This window comes from Trichoplusia ni, unplaced genomic scaffold (assembly GCF_003590095.1).
Source record: "Trichoplusia ni isolate ovarian cell line Hi5 unplaced genomic scaffold, tn1 tig00000704, whole genome shotgun sequence".
Taxonomy (NCBI): Eukaryota; Metazoa; Arthropoda; class Insecta; order Lepidoptera; family Noctuidae; genus Trichoplusia; species Trichoplusia ni.
In genome coordinates this window covers 4,267-23,840 of record NW_020800054.1, presented here as the reverse complement: position 1 = coordinate 23,840, position 19,574 = coordinate 4,267, and the positions used below count along the sequence as shown (strand labels likewise).

The 19,574-nt window shown below is 35.7% G+C and overlaps 1 protein-coding gene across 1 annotated transcript in view; it reads left to right on the top strand.

The window, feature by feature from the left end:
• LOC113507136 overlaps positions 1-18,196 on the top strand; it is a 44,727-nt gene extending 26,531 nt beyond the window's left edge. Inside the window, exons 63-66 of the mRNA XM_026889992.1 lie at positions 508-667; positions 1,191-1,408; positions 1,822-2,498; positions 12,111-18,196. Coding sequence (XP_026745793.1) covers positions 508-667; positions 1,191-1,395 — 365 coding nt within the window. The 3' untranslated portion in view covers positions 1,396-1,408; positions 1,822-2,498; positions 12,111-18,196. The remainder of the gene's footprint in view (positions 1-507; positions 668-1,190; positions 1,409-1,821; positions 2,499-12,110) is intronic.
• The last annotated feature ends 1,378 nt before the right edge of the window (positions 18,197-19,574 follow it).

The following is a 19,574-nucleotide window of genomic DNA, read 5'->3' as shown; positions in this document are numbered from 1 at the left end:
GATTCAAATTCTGTTAAAATATCCGCGTTATTCGGAATTCAAGGTTTTTTATAATGCTAAATTTTTTCCTACATATTTTAGTCATCTATTAAACGAGGTGGCTAATTTTCGATCCTCATACAACCTTTTTAAGGTTAATGGTCGAAAATTATAATGATTTATCCCTTAACTATAGAAGAGCCACCTTACATACGCATGAGTCGATCGATCAAAGGATTAGCAACTCTTGGAGTTTTTGGTTCGGGCATGGGTAGCTATCAAAGTCATAACGACTTCGTCCGTGTTTCGAAGGCACGTTAAATTGTTCCGGCTCTTATTTGTACACTTAACAGGGATTACCAATGTCATATTCGATAGTCACAAGCCCAGAAAGATAGTTAACCAGTCTCTTACTAAGGGGTATCAAGCGGTAAGATTGGAAGATCCCCCTCCCCCCCGGATAGTGACGATCTTTTTTCGTACTTTGTGATAAGTAACAGTATGTCTGAACAAGTAAGTATGTGCTAGCATTCGAGTTGGAGGACAGTGACCTGCCACTCCTGGGCCACATGGCGCGATGCCGTGCCGCCAGCAAGGTCTCCGAAGACGCTAAGGACTGCATCGTGTTCAGCGTCGTCAGCGAGCCGCCTGAAGATCCGCTAGGCTTAGAGAGCTGCGAAGATATCGGGTAAGTACTTACCTGGTTTTCAAGCTATTTAAGCGGGAGAGGAGAGATACTGTTTTGAAGGAAAAGGTTGTAAGATAAAATTTTGGAAGACCAAAATTAATTACTTCTTGCCTGTTTGTTAGGAAGCCAGAACCGTCTGAATTCGTGTTTACTGTGACTGCAAACAACTCAACTTCTTTTTAGTTTATCCATGAATAAAATTGTCTTTAAATAATTTGACTTATAAAAGATAAATTTAATTAGATTTCGACAAAATCGGAAACTGCCTAAATAAGTCTTCTCCTCGGACAATAATCGACCATCAAACTGAGGTCGTTCGAGCTAGTGCTGATTGACGCGTCCTCCGTTATCCATCGCGGTTCTGTTCGTCGTAGTTCGATGTCATTCGTGCTTATTCGTTCAGTCCGCGGTCATCGGTAATTTGAGTTATTACGTGCTCCTGCGGTATTCAAGCAATATGTTGCCAGAAGTCTGTTTCTTGGACTTTCCTTATAATAATATGTTCATCATGGTGGTTGACTAGCTACGCGTTCCTGTACCTGGGCGACCTGCTGGCGTACAGCGCGGGCAGCTCGGGCTACACGGAGGTGGTGCCGGTCCGCAGCGCGCACGGCGGCGCGGCCGTGTGCGGCGTGCTGGCCGTGCGGCTGGACGGGCTGGACATCGTGCGCCGCTGCCTGCTGCTGGCCAGCTCGCAGAAGGACCTCTCGCAGTGGGCCGCCCTCTGAGCCACACCACCAGGTAACTATACTGAGCATACGGCAGCCACTTCGCATACCTTCCGTATCGACTTGGCTGTCACTCGCGCATTCACTATACAGATCAAGGGTTTATAGGTGTCATTGGTTCCCGTTCATGGCAAAAATTTTTTACTAATGTGTATAAATAGGCCAGTACAGGGCTGAAAATGAGAATCAATTTTGTGAGAGGCATTTTATTATACTGTCTTACTAAATATTGTCTAGTTCTACGGGCAAGAGTAATATTTAAATATGATAACCCATTTCTGTTTCAAGTTGATTAGATTTTAGAAGTTAGTTTTAAGTGAGGATGGTAGCATTCAACATTATACCACAATTTTCATTGGAAGTGGGGTTATTTTTTTAAACATACCGGGTAATAAACATGTTTTTCTTTGTCTCCTTTCGTTTCAGACTTTTCCACAAGCTCTACCTACACCCAACAAAATAGTTTGGAAACAGTCACCGCCTCACCGCGTTCGATGAAAATTGCACTTATTTATATTCTTCGCTCATTGAATGTGTTCGTTTTATTTACATGTGAAATAAACAGGAATCTGTCAGTCAGTGTGGTGTCAGTCATTTGTCATTTGTTACAATATCGTTTGGCACTTGAAGCGAGGCAGGTATTGCACACTATGCTGGCTTAAAATGGCGCTACATACCGAAAATGAAAGTCATTATATACTTTTATTGGCCTACTATCGACAAAATTGAAATCGATACCAACTTAAGGAAAATCGATTTGCAATCAATACTGTTCCAATACATTTTGATTACTATGATTTTTTGTTGTTTATTTTACGAATTTTGATTTATGTTACTTTTTGTCTCACTTGTTCAATGTTTTGACATTATCTTAAAATAAAATACATTCACTTCTGTAAACTCGTAATTTGCGCAATCGCAATCGAAACAGGAACATTACAAGCGTTACATCAACCCAAAACAATCGAAAATGTTGAAGTGGATTCCAATAGGGATGTGATAGCGTCCGGACCGCCGGTGTTGAGATCCGTGCGCGCAGTCACGGGTGTGTTAGGGCCGGCGACGCACGCGCCCCGCGGTCCGAGCCGTTTCGCAATCGTCCTGTAATACTGACTGCCGACCCCATTGTCCTCACGTGTACATACCCCCACCCATCTCGTGTGTGAAGTGAAGTGAACGTTCTTAACAACGATTGTCTTACAGTTTACACAGGATACACAACACAGGACACTAAACTAATTAATGATACAGTCAAAAGTATTTTAAATTCAGCGTGAAAGCATATCTTTACAACACGTATAATTTATGTAAATATGAATAACGACCCAGATAGAAATGTCAACAAAAACATTTATAATGAACGTTAAATCAAAATTTATCTGAAAACTCATTTATATTCCCAAACGCAAATAAATATTACTAAAATTTTCAGGACTAGATTTGAATTGAATTAAATTTAAACTAAACAATTATAAAGTCTTGGTAATACCGTAATACTTTAAAATTATACACATGTAGGTAATACATATTTGACGGCTTCTACGGTCTTGAACTTCGACTACTAAGAAACTCACTAAATCAACAAAGTTGCAATATTTAATTCTATCACCTACATTTGGCGATATTCGTCATTCATGGCAAGTGTGGACAAATGTCGACCAGTCGCTATTAAACTAGTTTTTTTTATTCCTGTATATAAACGATTGCGAACACTGACATAATTTGTAGCAGCTTCCGTTGGAAATCATTCTTTCTTTCATCTAAATTATAAAAACTGAAAGCGTCCCACTTTAAAACTACGTAATAAGATCGATAATATTTCATTTTCCCCAGTCTTGTCCCGCTAAGATTAATCGGTCAATCAATCTGCCGACTGCATAGGCGCTTCGCGTCCTTGCCCCAGTGCCGTGCCAAAGACGCGGACGCATTTAGACCGGCCTACCGGGCCTGTATCACGCCTACAAACTTTCTTCGTACGCCAGACAATTGATAACAGACCTTACTACCACACGATAAGAGCTTTGCAATACGCAAAACCAGATTTGCAGTCTTTTTCTCTAACAAACTTTTTCTGATCAACAATCAAAGGATTGTAGGTCTTATTGCTTTGATTTAAGAGTGATTAGAAGTGCGCTGCTATAGTTGTAGGATAGTAAACAGAGAGGAACGCGGAGCTGATTGGCGCGCCGTACACTGACATTTGGACGTCGAACAGTTCTTTCGTTCTGTGTATCAACTTTTAGAACTGTCGTTTGAATAACATCATCTGAAATCAATAGTACTTGTTCACTTTTATTTTCATGTGCTTTATCAAGGAGAAACAACTTTTTCCTCTTTACGACAATTTAAAATTCTTGTATTTGTTCGATATACCTAATTATGTTTCTATTGATTGTGTCTGACACCGATTCATTTACATTTCTTCTCCATGAAGATACTTTTGTAAGTATCTACTGAATGGACTGTCCTAAAAAGTTTCATAAACAACATGGCTTGCCGTCTGCTATATATTTGTATCAGACTAAACAAATCATCTTAACAAATTATGCATCCGGTACCGACGTTAGTAGGTGATAGAACGGCTCAGTACCAATCGTTCTTAATCTTACTTTTACTTTCTGAACTTCAACTGCATTATAAGAATTATTTCTTTTAAATGCAAAATCATTCACATATTCTATAGAGTTATCTTAATTATAGTACGCAACAACGACGTTGAATAACTTCGTAACATTATTCCTGTGAATTCTATTCGCGCTTTCAATCAGCTGATTCTCGGTAACGTTGACTAGACTTGTCATAGTTAAGTGCCTTCTATGTTGTATGCTGTCATCCAGTCTTTAGTGGAAACCCTTTCAGTTCAGTGTTCGGGTTATAATTAACCGCTCCACGTGACATTTCCGCTGAACACTGACTGATGGTGATGTATCGACTGCTCTCTACTTTCCGACACTGGATTTTCTTGCTTATTTTGTTGCTACAAGGTCTGGACGAAGTATTCTGATTAATTCCAGCAGAATTCGATATTTGATTCTTTATTGTGGCTGTATGATTTATTCTCTAGTCATTTTTGTGAGTCTGGTATGACGGTTATGCTTTTCAAGGCGAAACCCTAAGGATTTTTATTAGTTCAAAAACGTGCTTTATTATAGATGTCAGTTCGTATTTGCAGTCTTAAAATTTAAGGTGTCCATCAAATGAAAAGGGCTTGTAAACATTCCAACAAACACAATTCACAAGTCGCTAAAAAAGTATCACCGAAAATCCAAACAGAATATTTTCTATCACTTTTGCAGTTGCAGCTGTAATAAATAATATAAATTAACATAAGTTGTTGAACAATGAAATCGTTACTATCATTGAATCAAATCATCAGTGAATTTTTTCGCTGTATTTTTTTTTGGTTGTTTATCAAAAAAGAAGGTACATCTTGACAAGCATATTAATATCTGCTGTATTATCGTAGGCGTGAATGCATATTGCATTAGTAAACATTTCTTATGTATGTACCCAACCACATAACTCCATTGAGATGGCGGTCAGCGACAGTTTTGGTGTGAGTCAGGACAAATTCACTATACGCTGGTGTATTTACATATTTAGTGGGACGCGGTAGGCGGCGCTAATTATAGACGCAGCTATTTCAAGTTCATACATTTATTATGCGTTCATTTATCTGGTATTTCATCACACATGTAGATTTTTTGTAGTGCTTTTTCAAGAATTTCATGTTATCCCCTTTAGAGCGAATTATTTATTTCCGGGCGAAAGTACTTGAGATTCATGCTTCAAATTCATGTTCATGTTTTTTTACCTTTGGTATACAGTTTTCTAACCTTTCAGTAGTTATCAGAAGCAAGAATAAATGTCAAATAAATTCTAACGTGTTGCCCATAATACATGAGATCTTAATTAAACTAGGTAATTTCATTACAAAAATTCTTCATCTCAGAATAATAATTTCACCGAATTTACAAATCATCGTCAAACATTCTAACCTTGTTGAATTTCATTATTTTTACATGCGAAAGGAAAACATACAATGACAGTAGGCAGGGGTCTAGGTACACCAGTAGTCCATTTCACATAAGCCAGTTTCTACATCGATATTTGTTCAAATCTATACTTCTATACTAATATATAAAGCTGAAGAGTTTGTTTGTTTGTTTGTTTGAACGCGCTAATCTCAGGAAATACTGGTCCAAATTGAAAAAATATTTTTGTGTTGAATAGACCATTCATCGAGGAAGGCTTTAGGCTATGAACCATCACGCTGCGACTAATAGGAGCTAAGATATAATGGAAAATGTGAAAAAAAACCGAGCAGGTATACCTAAATCATAACTTATATCTTCTACCCACGGGGACGAAGTCGCGGGCAACTCGGCTAGTGTATTAAGAAAGTATTTCAAATGTCTCTTACGCGTATAGTCTCGTGATTTTCCTTCATTGACGTTAATCTAAGTATCAGGCGCATCACGTAAATCCGATAGCCCGTTCACCGGATGTCACCGAATAGATCTCGCGTCATTCCAACGTATGTAGGTACCGTCAGCTGCAAAAGTGAACTATCATCAGATCTTGAAAATTAATTTTGTTGCCTAATAGAACAAAAATGCTGAATAGCTTACTGTAAAGCAGAATCTAAATATGTATGTATTTATAAAAACTTTTATTTCCTCGCGCTGATCTCAACAACTGCTGTTTGAATGATTCTTTCGTTGTTGGATGTTCCATTGATTGATGAAATACAACATCACGTTAAGATCCATAGCAGTGGGTTTAACTGTGGGACTCAGCTACTTTAACATTATAGATATATGTGTTCTTCCATAATATTGTGCTAGAATAATATAAATCTAAATAAGGACAAAAGGTATTTGATTTATTAGTTGGAGGCTGACGGCTGACAAATACGAAAATTCACGTCATCTTAATTGATTTCCGTCCCTTAACTCTCGAGGTAAACTTTCCACATCCTATCAACGTAGTTCATTTGTGACATCAATAACGTTCTTTATCTCATAGACATAAGGTTGAAGTTAATACTTCGTTATGTCCAATATTGTGTGGTTGACTGTATATTGCGATGTTGCAGCCGACCTTGAAACTATTTGCGAAATACTGATGAGAAGATAAACGATTATAATCATTCAGTTTTGGTTTGACGTAGGTAATGTATACTGTGAGAATGATTCGGTAAATAACAAGGAATGTATGGAGATGAATAAAAGAAGACATGTTTGTGTTTGAATAAGGAGTGTCGGTATTTATCGATTGAGTTTTTATATTGTATCAAAGTTTTAAAACTTTGTTTATATAATTAAAAATATTTTAACTATTAATCGCAAACTGGTGTCAATTTAAAATCGCGCGTTTTCCGGGCCTGCCTTGAAATAAACAAAAGAAAGCAAAGAATGTTATCATCAAGGAGGATAACTTTTTATTCTGTTTTTGTTGTGAATTAATACTAAAATTTAATTTAAATTAGGGCAAGAGTTTATTTTACTATAACATAGTGTACATTCGATCTCATTTAATAAACAACCTTCCAGTTTCTCGACAATCAGTGAATGAATCTCAAAAGTACTACATATATCACAGAAAACACGAGTCATCAATTTGTTTTAGGTATTGATACCGATCCGCCTGTACATGCCAGATTGAACGCAAGGATGAGTGAGCGAGGAATGACCAAGACTAATGTATTAATATCGTAGTACAGTAGGTGTTACTTGCGAGGTCAGCAGAGACCACCATCAGTCATCGTGATGAATGATCATTTGTATTGATAATGATGTATCATGATGCAAAAGGGTTAGGACTTGTGGCTCATAGATCTTAGTTAATGTGTGTCAGATCAGGGGTTATTGATAAACAATGTTCTAGCCAACAGTAATACGACCCTATTATATAGCTCAGAATTAATTATAAGTTGACTAATGTTATTATTTTGTATCACATTGTAAATAAAGTGACAGCTTGCTCGGCTATGGGGTTCTTCAGTTAGAACAGTTAGGAAACGTTGAAGGGTTGGCTATGATCATTAGTTTTTCTGCATTAGTTTATGCACTTTACTTTTAATATTTTAAAAGTAAGTAAGTAAGTACTTTAAATCTGTCTGGACTTTAAAAGAGACTAGGACCCCTGAGTTTGTTTTGACATTTCTTCTCAGCGTAGTCAGATAGGAAATTTCGGCTCCAGCGTTCTCAAAAAAGAGATGTAGAAGTGATAAAATATCCTATTTGCAGAATAAATGATTTCATTTCATTTCATCAGGTGTAGTCGATGTAATATGATTTATAACGGTAAAAAGTCTAACGTGAATAAATTGGTAATAGAGTTATTATTTGCATTAATACGCAAGTCTTATTTAATTATGAGTTGTAAAAGTACTTTTAACGACTTGCTTGTTTCTTATAGCTGTTAGTAGCTATAAGAAACATACAAATAATTGACAGCACATTGAAGTACAATAAGTACGGTTTGCTACGAATGTCGTAGCAAGTTCGTAGCCGCGTAGTCAAGTTTAACTTAGACGGGTGCCTATGCTAAATGCTACAACGATTCTGTTAACACGTGATACTATTGAATTTAATCGCTTAAAATGCAGTTTTTTGTAAAACAAATGTATTTAAATTAATTATCATTTATTGAATTTGTATTCTTGGGTAAGTTTCATCTCATGAAATGAGCATATTGTATATTCTACTTCATGACATAGAATTTTATAAATACTATTATCATAGTTATATTAAGTAGGTTAAACTATTTAAATCAAACTTTTGCATTTACATTTTTAAAGTTAGCCAATAGACAAGATATTACGAAAGTACCACTTTAGTGATATGAAACCATTTCCATAATTGGTACTAACAAGTTCAAGTATAGTCTATCTACTTGGCAGTGCACGCTGGCACGGCGCTCCCACTCGTGCGCGTGCGCACCGACCGCGCATACTTATGATTCCTCAGGAATATACTACGTGCAGGTGGACGCCAGATATTGCCAAATAATATGGCTATATAGGCAATGATTCACCAAACTTTACGTACTACGATAATATAAACGAAGTAGGTATTCTTTTGCTTGTTACTGTAGATATGAGGTACGAATGTATTGTTAACTGCTAGAGTTTGAAGCCTTATTGTATAACTTTATTACTGATTCTAACGTAAATCTATCAAGATATTTACCGGGGAACACACATTTGTAAGTTTAATATGTAGCGGTCTTTTCAACACAAAAATATAAATAAAATTACCAATTAAACATGATAATCAAAAAGTTTAAATTCATGTATGAAATTTTCAGGCACTTTAGAGATGTTAAAATTAATAACATTTAGGGACTAGTCCTGAATGTCATAAGTTAATATTATTATCAAAATATCGTGTACAATATTATAAGTGTAACAACAGTTACGGTTGTTGTTAACAAGAGTTCATATATAAGTGATATGTAAGCTCTTGTTTTGTTACTATTTAAATATCGTAATAGTTAATATACCAACAGGCTGATTTAACATGCAATTGTATGTGCACAATGTGTGCGACGAAACATAAAATGATATTCAAAACGTTAAACACTCATTATTGTCATCCTCCATTACAATATCATACGATCTTTCTTTATAGCATCATATTGTTGCCACGTTTGGCAGCTGAACGGTCAATGTATTATACGCATATACTAGCTGTTGCCCGCGACTTCGTCCGCGTGGTAAGAAGAAATTGCGACTATAACTTGAGATTTAAACTACCCTATCTCTCAAGTTGGATCGAACTGCACATGGTGTGCGAATTTTATTATAATCGGTTAAGTGGTTTAGGAGTCCATTGAGGACAGACATTGTGACACGAGATTTATATATATTAAGATTAATCTATACTAATATTATAAAGAGGAAACCTTTGTATTTTTATTTGTTTGTATTGAATAGGCTCAAAACCTACTGAACCGAATTAAAAATTTATTTTACCATTACTTAGAGGGATTCTTCCGAATCCGTATAGGCTATATTTTATCCCGGAAAATAAACTTAAAAAAAATGTTCACCCGTGCGAAGCCGGAGCAGATCGCTAGTATTATAATATTTCAGATGCTTGCCCGTCAAATCAATTGTTGGAACTTTAAGTATGTATAGTACCGGCTAACGGGTTATTAATGACACTTGTTCACACTTTCCTGAGACGAGAAATTTAGTGTAATATAAGCGAGATAGGGCTCTACAAATCGAAATTCGCGTCTAGCTGCCACAATGACGAAAGTCTTTTAAGATCTTATTATAGCGAGTATCTACATCGGTATTACTTTTACTACGCATGTGTATCATGACAGGTTGAATAATCCCGTCCATCTTACTTTTCATAGATTATAACATCTCGTTCGTGGCAAGATGACGTCAATATACCACATACCTATGTATATTTAAATGAAATATCTCGTGTTTATTTGTTAACCTACTATCTGTTAGTCTATAAACTGGTATGCTTTATTTCAAATATAAAGTGTTTATCACGAATATTTTTTCACTTATGTTTCAGACGACAATCGAACTTTATGAAAATAAAGATATTAAAATAATTCTCTACAATATTATACATACTACGTATTATACATAAACTTAAATCTAAGTTATAATACAATCTAAAAAACAAAAAAAAACGAATGAACCGAGAAACATGAAAACGAATCGACAAAAGTAAAACAAAACACAAACTAAACTCTAGTGCTAGTGAAAAAGTGCGTCTAACACACACACATACACTGTATATTGTACAGCAAGTGCACACACACACCATGGAACACACACAAGACATTGTCAGTCAGGAGGCGATAGGTCAGTGCTATCCAATGGGCAGTAGTAGCGAATGAGCCGTAGACCGTAACACACTTCTCTAGCGAATTTATAATATTTTGTGGAAATTTCTTTGGGATTTAAGAGAGTCAACCGGTTTAACAAGATTCTTTCAAATGTGCCAAATGCGAACTGACAAGTTTAAGTCAGGTGACTTATCGAAGGGAAATATTTGCGCTAATCCTTTAATGTTAAATTCTGTCGAAATGACAGTATGTCTCAATATAGTCGGGAAAAGGGTAGGCCAATGATGAATCAAAATTTACTCATGATAATTGACAATTTTTATAAAAACTCCATTTGAAAATCCATAATTGTGTCATAAACTAAATTTCCACAAATATTATAACAGTAGTAGAACAATGCTAGTCTTCTTTTCTGTTAAAATCTTCTATAATTTTCTTTTTTTCAAGCATTTCTTCCAGATCAGACTTCTTGCATAACTTTCTTGACATCACTTCAGCGCTGACCGTCTGTACTATCTTCTTCCTACACAAAGGCTACGAGAACATAGCCTACACACATCAATAGATAAATTGACTTTCGTTTACAATCCATGTATCATTTGCCGTAACAAAACTATAGTTAAAAAAAAATATCATTCAATCTAAATTGAAAATGGTATGAGAACCTGGATTTATTCATTGTACCTACCATCTATCTCAAGGTATTAAAAAAACAAAGAGAAAAAAATGGAACTTTAATAACACAGATATTTAACTGACTCTACCATACAACATTCAATTGCTCAACATAACTATTTCAAAACTCTTTAATCTAGATTCTAAGCTACGGCGACTTGCCAACGATCAATGCAAGATCTAATCCAAACATTCGTCTCCGATTGATATTTTAATTCTTTCGGCTCTGGTCAATTTGTCTAAAGCACTTTGAATGAACTATAAAAACGTAGCGTAGTATAACACAAGTTATTGCTCTTTGGAATCCAAAACTTACACTCTACACTCTCTACAGTGTGTTTAATCTTGCATGTTTTAAATTGTGTTCTTCATTGTTTTGTATGGCTCATGTGTGTTTCCTACTATCCATAAGGTAAAATTTATATTAACCTTTAAGCGCAGTTTAGATCTACAAAATGTTGAATAATAATTCAGTGTTCTAAATTTAATATTGTTCCTCCCGTTGTGATTGGAAGATAACTTCTAATTACATTCAATGTCACCATAATGCACCACAATGTTACCATAAAAAATAAACTGAAAATCAGTGATTCCCATGAATAATTGTCTCGTGTCTTGCAAGAAGCATGACTAATAGCTTAATGTTTGTCATAATACATTAACTTCATAGAGTGTAAGTGTTGTATCTTCCATTTGTGACAAATTCTTTATGTTCCCAAGTCCTCTATCACATGTACCCACTGATTTGGATAATATTATGGGCCTGGGTGTTGTCAAATTTAAATATCAAATAGGCAAAAAGGCAGAAGTTTGATTTTGTAAAAAAAATGCCAAAGGCGTAGAAACGTTTTTTTTTTACATATTAAAGTCCAGCTTTAAATGATCGGTATATAGTCCGAAACAGATGATATGAGAATGAAAGAATTGAATGTTGAGATGACGTGTGATGATGATAAAATGAAGATGAATAGCTTTTATCCGACTACAAAGGTTAAGAAGAAAGCAGGAAAAAACGATCAGATATAGCAAAGAGTTGGTAGTTTCGGTAATGCCTAATTATTTCTTTTATAGCGACGATACTGCATTATCTCGAACAAGTCTGTTAAGAACAAATTATTTAGCGAAGCCAGGCTCATAATATTGTAGCCCCATATAACAGTGTCTACCTTTACTAACTCGTGAAGCAAGTTGTGTGACGGTGTTCTGTGGCGCAGAATTCGGCGAGTGGTTGTCGCGCGTGGCCGTGCCGGCGCTGCGCACGCGCACACTCAGCGAGGCGCGCGCGAGGGCGCTAACCCTGCGCCAGAACATGGATGTAAGTATACCTACCTATATGTATCTTTATGAAGATGGCGATAATGTATGTTGTAATTGTAAGAATAAGTATAGGTATGCTGGACTCCTGAACGTAGGTGGGGCCCTTGAGAATATTTCAGCTAAATAGCAACATCCAGATAATGGGCTACTTATCTCCTTAGCAGGTATGGAAATGCATTGCGGACAGTGGATTTCCCAGAGTTACTTTTATCACTTGCTTAACCGTGGACTACACTCGTATAGTAGGAATGCCATAAACCCAAAATGTTTGTATCACAATATTAGAAGAGAAACAAAAAGCAACGAAATCAGACCAAACAATATACCTTATCGTAGACCCCACCTTTAAACCTGTAAAACCTGAGAACTATCCAATCATGACTCCGCAAATTTTCCACCTCGATATCAATTCAAGCCTTCTTCACTTATGGAAAGATATGGCAATTAAAAATACGTAGAGTTCCTCTACGTATTCCGATGATGCACGTCAGCTCTTAATAAATAAACAAATGATGCGGTTATATTCTTGCCAAACGGATTTATGCTAGAATGATCTTATTTCTATGAACAAAGCACTTAACGTTATTTATGCAATGAGCGTCTGTTAATGATCTCTGCATTTTCCTTCACAATTTTCATGTAGCAATTATCAGATATTTACAGGTTAATAAAATCATTTCAAAGTCCCAAGTGACAGATACGTAAGGATTGGACATTCGGGCGTGACATTTATAAGACACTAGCCAGCAACTTGCTTGTGTACCTTCGAAGACACGATTAGACTGAAGGATGTCGTCTGTTATATCTCGATGAACTGACACGGTCGTGTGTGAGTCGGACTCGCGATACTTAGGGTTTCCTTATAAATAGGAAAAAGGAAAATAATTTACGACAAAAATTGGTCACCGATTATTTATGTTCGTATCAACCGCTGCTTAACATCGATGTTTATTTTAATTACTTCTAGTTATAGCGGCAACAGTAATACCTATATCATCATCTGTCATAATTCCAACTATTTAGCCATCACAGCGCATGAGAGAAGTCATAGGTTTTCGTTTTTACCCTTTTGGTTATAAACCTCACAAATATATTTGTAGTCGTCTCTCATAAATCAACACATGACCACAACAAAAATGTATTGGCAATAGATTATTTCCTCCACTAATTTGTAATTAGTAGATATCTCAGTTGTAATAGTCGCCTACATTTCGTGTGACGGTTTCATAAATAGCCGGGTCAACCTTTGTCAATGTCGGCATATTTTTAGTTAACCCAGACTACTTAGTTTGCGAATACTTCTCACAAAAATTCCAATAGCTGAGCGCTTTGTATTTTAATTAGCACATTCGTGAGGCCGAAGCGATCGTAAAAAGCGGCTTTAGAAACGACTTCCTTCAAATTCATATTTTGTCATTTATGTATTATTTAGTTCTGACCTTATTTATAGGGTTGTTGTTGGTAACTAGATATCTGCTAAATATTTTATGAAACCTTTAAAATAAAACGCAACATAGGTGGTAAAACGTTTGAAAGTAGGGCCTTATAATGTAGCTTGTTGGTAAAACCTTTTAGTACTGAAAAATGTCGTCACATGAGATTGCAACTTGCTGTAATATTCTTATGCGATAAAAAAGACGACCTTTTTTCATGTTAAATTTTTTAGACATGTAATATACCCAATTTGGACCTCCATTCTGTTATAATTCTAGATACAAAGATAACCTCTTAAATGTAAAGGATCAATGAATTGTTTTTCAAATGTATTTATGTTTATTCTTCCAGACGGCATGGAAGAGTATGAATGTCGTATTTTTTGGTAGGTACATAAAAACATACTATGAGTAGTCGTCGAAAACACAAGTATCAACATCCATATAAATTAAAGTATTTTCATAGGTACGAGTAGATACTTAATTTTTTATACAGATAGCTGTTGCCAATTTCATTGAATAGTCCATAACATTATTGAGACAGCTCACATGATGTCACAAACATTGTTAGTTTACGAGTGTTATGAGGTGGACATCAAACATTAGCCGTAATAATATAACGTTTTATCTGAGTATAATGTGGTCTGAAACTATAACTTTTTATAAGACAATCTCTTGTTTTACTGCTTCTCTGAAGAGTGGTTTCAGTTTTGCTTTAGTATGTAAAATTGCTTCTGATGCTTCGTACATTCGTCGCTACATTCAAAACTAAAAACTTTTGTTAAAAACTTAAAGAAAAAATCGTACGAAGATTTCTTATTATTTTTTGTGACATTTCGACTAAACGGTTTCTTCTTCATTTTAATTATAATCAAAAACTATTACACCAGTTACCATAACACGGTCTTGGCGAAGAGAAAAACGCGTATCTCAATATGCTGCTTTCCTATTAGCACCTCTAAGACGTTTGTTTGTTCATTACAACAAAACAAACGTCCAATTATATAGCCATCACTAAATTATATCGTTCAACATTGGACCAATAACAATAATACTGTTAAACACCACTAATTTAATTTGGCAACCATAAATATTATTTGATCGTTTGTCTCATTGTCATCATGTCAATTAATTTTACAAAATCACCGGAGTTACACGATTAATAATGTTTTATTACATTTGTTCGGTGCTAGCGAATCTGTCCGCGACTGCCAAACAGACGCACATACATCAGTAGATACAATGAAGGTATATTATTATGCTACTAGTCTATTTTAAAATATCCGATTTAAGATCGCATCAATTATGGTAAGCGAAAGCTGTGCTCTATGAGTAAGCAATCAATAAATACATTGTGTTCCGAATCAAATACCTACGCTGTGTCGTTAGATATAAATAGATAGTCTCCTCGAAATTCGAAGTTCAGAAGGACCTATTGTAAGGAAAGAAATGGAGTCACTTACCCATCATGTCAGTTTTGCAGCATAAACAGAATTTAAATACATACAAATAACCATTACAACACGCTTCATTATAATTTACAAGCCTACTACTGGCAGTGACAGAAAATATGACATGTTATCATTCATATTCGCAGTTATTAGTTGGAGCCAACGTCATTACGTAGGAGGTCTATGTAGGCTTGAAGAGTAATTTATATGTTCATTCAGTAGTCAGTTATAACAGTCAACAAGCTGCTAAACGTAGGGAAAATATGTGGAAGCGGCGAAAACAGGAGATTTGTCGTTCTTATCGTTCCCTTGATGAATAGTTTATAGACCTATGTTCTTGTTACCAAAATACTATTCATACTGACATTCGTAGGTCAGCGACATCTAGCGAGGATTCCCTGGTATAACAACGATTGGGTTGGGCAAAGCGCCATCTATTGCGAGCTCGTGACGCTACTGAAACTTTCAGTAAACTGAAATAACGATGTTGGCGCTAGTTTAAAAAACTTTTCAGAGATGGCGTTGTTGGGCAGTAAAATCGTAGCACTCGTAGCTCTTATTTTTTTAAAGATATTGGAATGATCAATATTATTACTAATTACAAATTAGCTATACTTGGTCCTTGGCAAGGGAAATAGTATCTCCTGGTTAACTTGTTAAGGCTGTTGTAATACAGGCGTGCTTTCCCAAATCTTTGCGATGTAACTGTAATCTTAATGTCTTCTTCACTTTCCATACTACAATACTTGGTTTATCTGGATATTCATCGATATAAGAACATAATCATCCCACCCTCTGAGTATCTGGTTCCAATGACAAGTAAGCTCGGTCTGGCAAACATGTACCTGTTTCCCAGTAAAAAAACTGACTGAAAATTGCTCAGCTTTATAGGGTAACGGTATCGCTTGTTAGAAAGAAAGTATATAGAGCGCGGCGGTTCTTTTACATGTAATTTTCATTGGTTTATTGATTGTTTATTTTCAAAAAAAGCGAATACTTCTTAATATGAAATGAAATGTTACAAAACACTTCGAAGATACCTAGAAGTACAAAACAAAATAAAAATAACTCTTCATACCTACGTAGCGCATAGCTATGTGGCAATAGAAATACTGTGTTAAATCTATCGCTGGACAGGTACAAGTAAGACGACAAAGTGATTGATGTTAGTACCTAGCTTGCCTAATATATTCCTCTGAAGCGGGAACATTTCCTGACACTCCCAAGGGTTCTATTTTGAAGTGCAGTCTATTTTCGCCCGGTACATTGTTGTGGCGTGTCGAGGAGTTGACAGTCGACATAATTAGTTGCGGCTACAATTATATTTCATGTGGGAGCTAGCTTCATTTGTTTTAGGGATTAGTATTTGAAGTGATCTAATACGTGCAGCTTTATCTTATACCCTGTGATTTGCTTTAATTTAGACTCTATAATCAGGTGGCTAAATGTCAAAGCAATTTTCGTTGCGAATGAAAACTAAAAGCGATTACACTCCTATAAACGAATGAATGAAGTCCGGCAAGTATTATCGCCTTGGCGTGCACGTGCCGAGTCTTAGCACCGGTATGATCTCTCCTGTATCCTCTCATCTTACGTCAGATTCCAAAGACTGAGCTTTCTTTGGTAAATGGAAACAGTTACGAAGTCACTCTTTGACGTCTTAAATAACAACTGCATAGGTACTTGGGCATCCATCAGTCATGGATTTGTAAAATTCATGATGCGGGCTTCATACCAAATTATTTTTCCAATCCAAAAAACTAAAGTTTATCTCTCTCATAGACTGCGTAAAGGACTATTCTAGATGATGTGGTAAAGGTAGAGTGTTAATGGAACATTATAAAGCCCTTTCGATATTTAGGTACAGATCACAAGATAAGCTTTTTGGTTTAAATTAAAAATAAATACAGTGGAAAATAAACGCTCATTTATTTGGATTCACAGAGACATTTGAATGTTTTTTATTCTTACAGTGAGTTAAACAACTTTCTTTGTTGCAATGCTATCTCCCTTCCAGGAACATATTTGTCATATTTCCTTTCATAAAATATAATGAATTCTCATGCTGACAGATATGTGAGTAATTTTTCATTTTTAATATTTAACCACACAACCAGCATTAATTCTTTATGCTGAGAACTTATCTACATATATTACTCATGCAAAATTACTTCCCAAATAAAATACACAAAAAAATTACTTAAAATTTCGAACTTAGTCAACATATTCGTTTCCTTACGAGCCTCTTTAAAGAAAGCGTGTCTCCGTTATAAGGTAGGTATCCCACATGTGAGCACACGTGTGGCGGGACTCGTGTCGCCATGTCACAGATCGGCCATTTTATTTTAGTATAATGCCGCATTCCGATTGCCAGCGCTTATGTAATAATCTGTGTCTTATTAATCGTGGGGCCGTGACCGTGAATGTTCTCTTCAAGTTTTATTTAATGGTTATTAGTATTACGATAGTTTTGCTCTGATGTAGTTTTAATTATGATTATAGTTTTACTGTCTTTAAATTTTGTTTTTAATGTTGCGAAGTCAAGTGTTTTGGGATTGATATATTTTGATTTAAGAGAATTAACAGATATTTTTCAGTCTTCGAACGAAGCCTCGGACATATTCTCACACTTTTAAAAAGACGACTCCTGCACTAAGGAACTAAATCCTTGTATCACGGGGGTCTCACAAATATTCAAGACACGTGATCAAAGACACCCCGACTCAGAAAAATAATGAATTTTAAACTGGCTTCATTTCAGACTCAAGAATAACTTTGCCTTTTCTGCAAGCGATTAAAATTCACTATTCAATCAAACACTATCGATCAATAGCAGCCAGTCTAAACAATCAGTGTCTCATTACACCATGTCAGATGTATCTGGCACGCCATCTGCCGGCAGTTCTCGGAAGGCCCGGCGTGAACCACGGCCCTGAACCAGTTAGTAAAAGTGGACAGTTACGTCACGGAAAACTAACGGGAAAAGCTTGTTTGTTTGTTTTGAAACATGGGAAAGTGCTTGTGACCTGCTTACCCACTGAATAATCGTGGGTGATGTAATAAAAACTTTCTGAAAATCTTGAGTAGGTAGGTATTTTAATTCCGGTCTTAAATAATGGTAGGTACTTAAATTTTACTGGAATACATAATTTCAATTTTATTATAAACTTTAAATAAACATTTCCCTGTCTTAAGAGTAAAACTTTCAAAGTTGTAAACAGATATTAACAGTTAAATTCAGGCAATTCAAAGCAAGTTATCTGTTGTCCTGAGATGAAAATATGTGTTTCTAGTATTTAAGGCACAAAAAATAGTAAATCATGTAATGCGTCATAAAAAGGCATTTCATTTAAATTTCTTAATGTTTTCCATGCTTCACCTTTCTATAAGCTGTTGCCCTCGGGCCACCCGCCATAAATACGATCCCATGGGAACATGAAATCGGGATACAGACTATCCTATCTGTGGACCAAGAGTCTTCAGTGGTTTATGCGAAATACACATACCTACATACAAACTTCGAAGGATTAGTAGGATTTGACGACTAATTTTTATGTAGGTATTATTTTTCATTATAATACAAACATCTCCGCCAAATAGTGCATATTATCTAAAGTCAGCTTCATCAAGTCCAACCATGAACCCAGCATTATAATTAGGTAAACTCGCGTTTCGTAACACCGTCTGACTGTGCCAAGCAGCGTAGGGATCCACATTAATCACTGGTTAATAGCATCTTGTAGAAATAGCCGAACAAATGAGATTGTTAACAGTTAAGATAAATAGGTTAGGCCTGTATCGAAGCTCAGTCTGAATATCATAAACGAGAATGTTATGATGTTGATATAAACGCCGCAGATGCATATTAAATTACTCTATTATAAATTGTGTTAATGGTTAGTCACCGATCACAGTAACTGTTTTTCGTAACTTTATATCATTTCGGTTTGATTTTATTTCGCAAATAGGATGGAAAGCTTGTGAAAAATTGGTAACAGGACAAATGATACTTAAATCTTAAACCTAGTTTGAATTTACGGTATCCAATAAAGATTTCTAATTTTAATGTAACTTAAAAAGTTTTGATTAAAAAGTTCTCTCGGACTGGTTGGCGAAAGTGGAAGACCGGGTGTTGTGTGTAACTAGAGAGAAGACTATGGCCAGTAGAGGACAGCGACAGGCTGATGTTATTGATTGATTGATGGCATATATGTGTAATTGATGCAAAAATACTACTTATAGCTCACAAAACAAACATTTTTAAACAGAAAAAAATAACTAAAATCCCTTTACAAAAGCCATATCGCGGCCAAGTCAGCATGTTGAGAATATCTCTGAATCACAAAGAGATATTTCATGCTCTGTGGGTTTAAATGCTAAGATATTTAAGAAACTAGGTCCCTAAATGCTTATAAATTTAATATCGCAGCCATATCTCAATGTCGTTGTAATATATGTCCGCTAATTTGAAATGCGC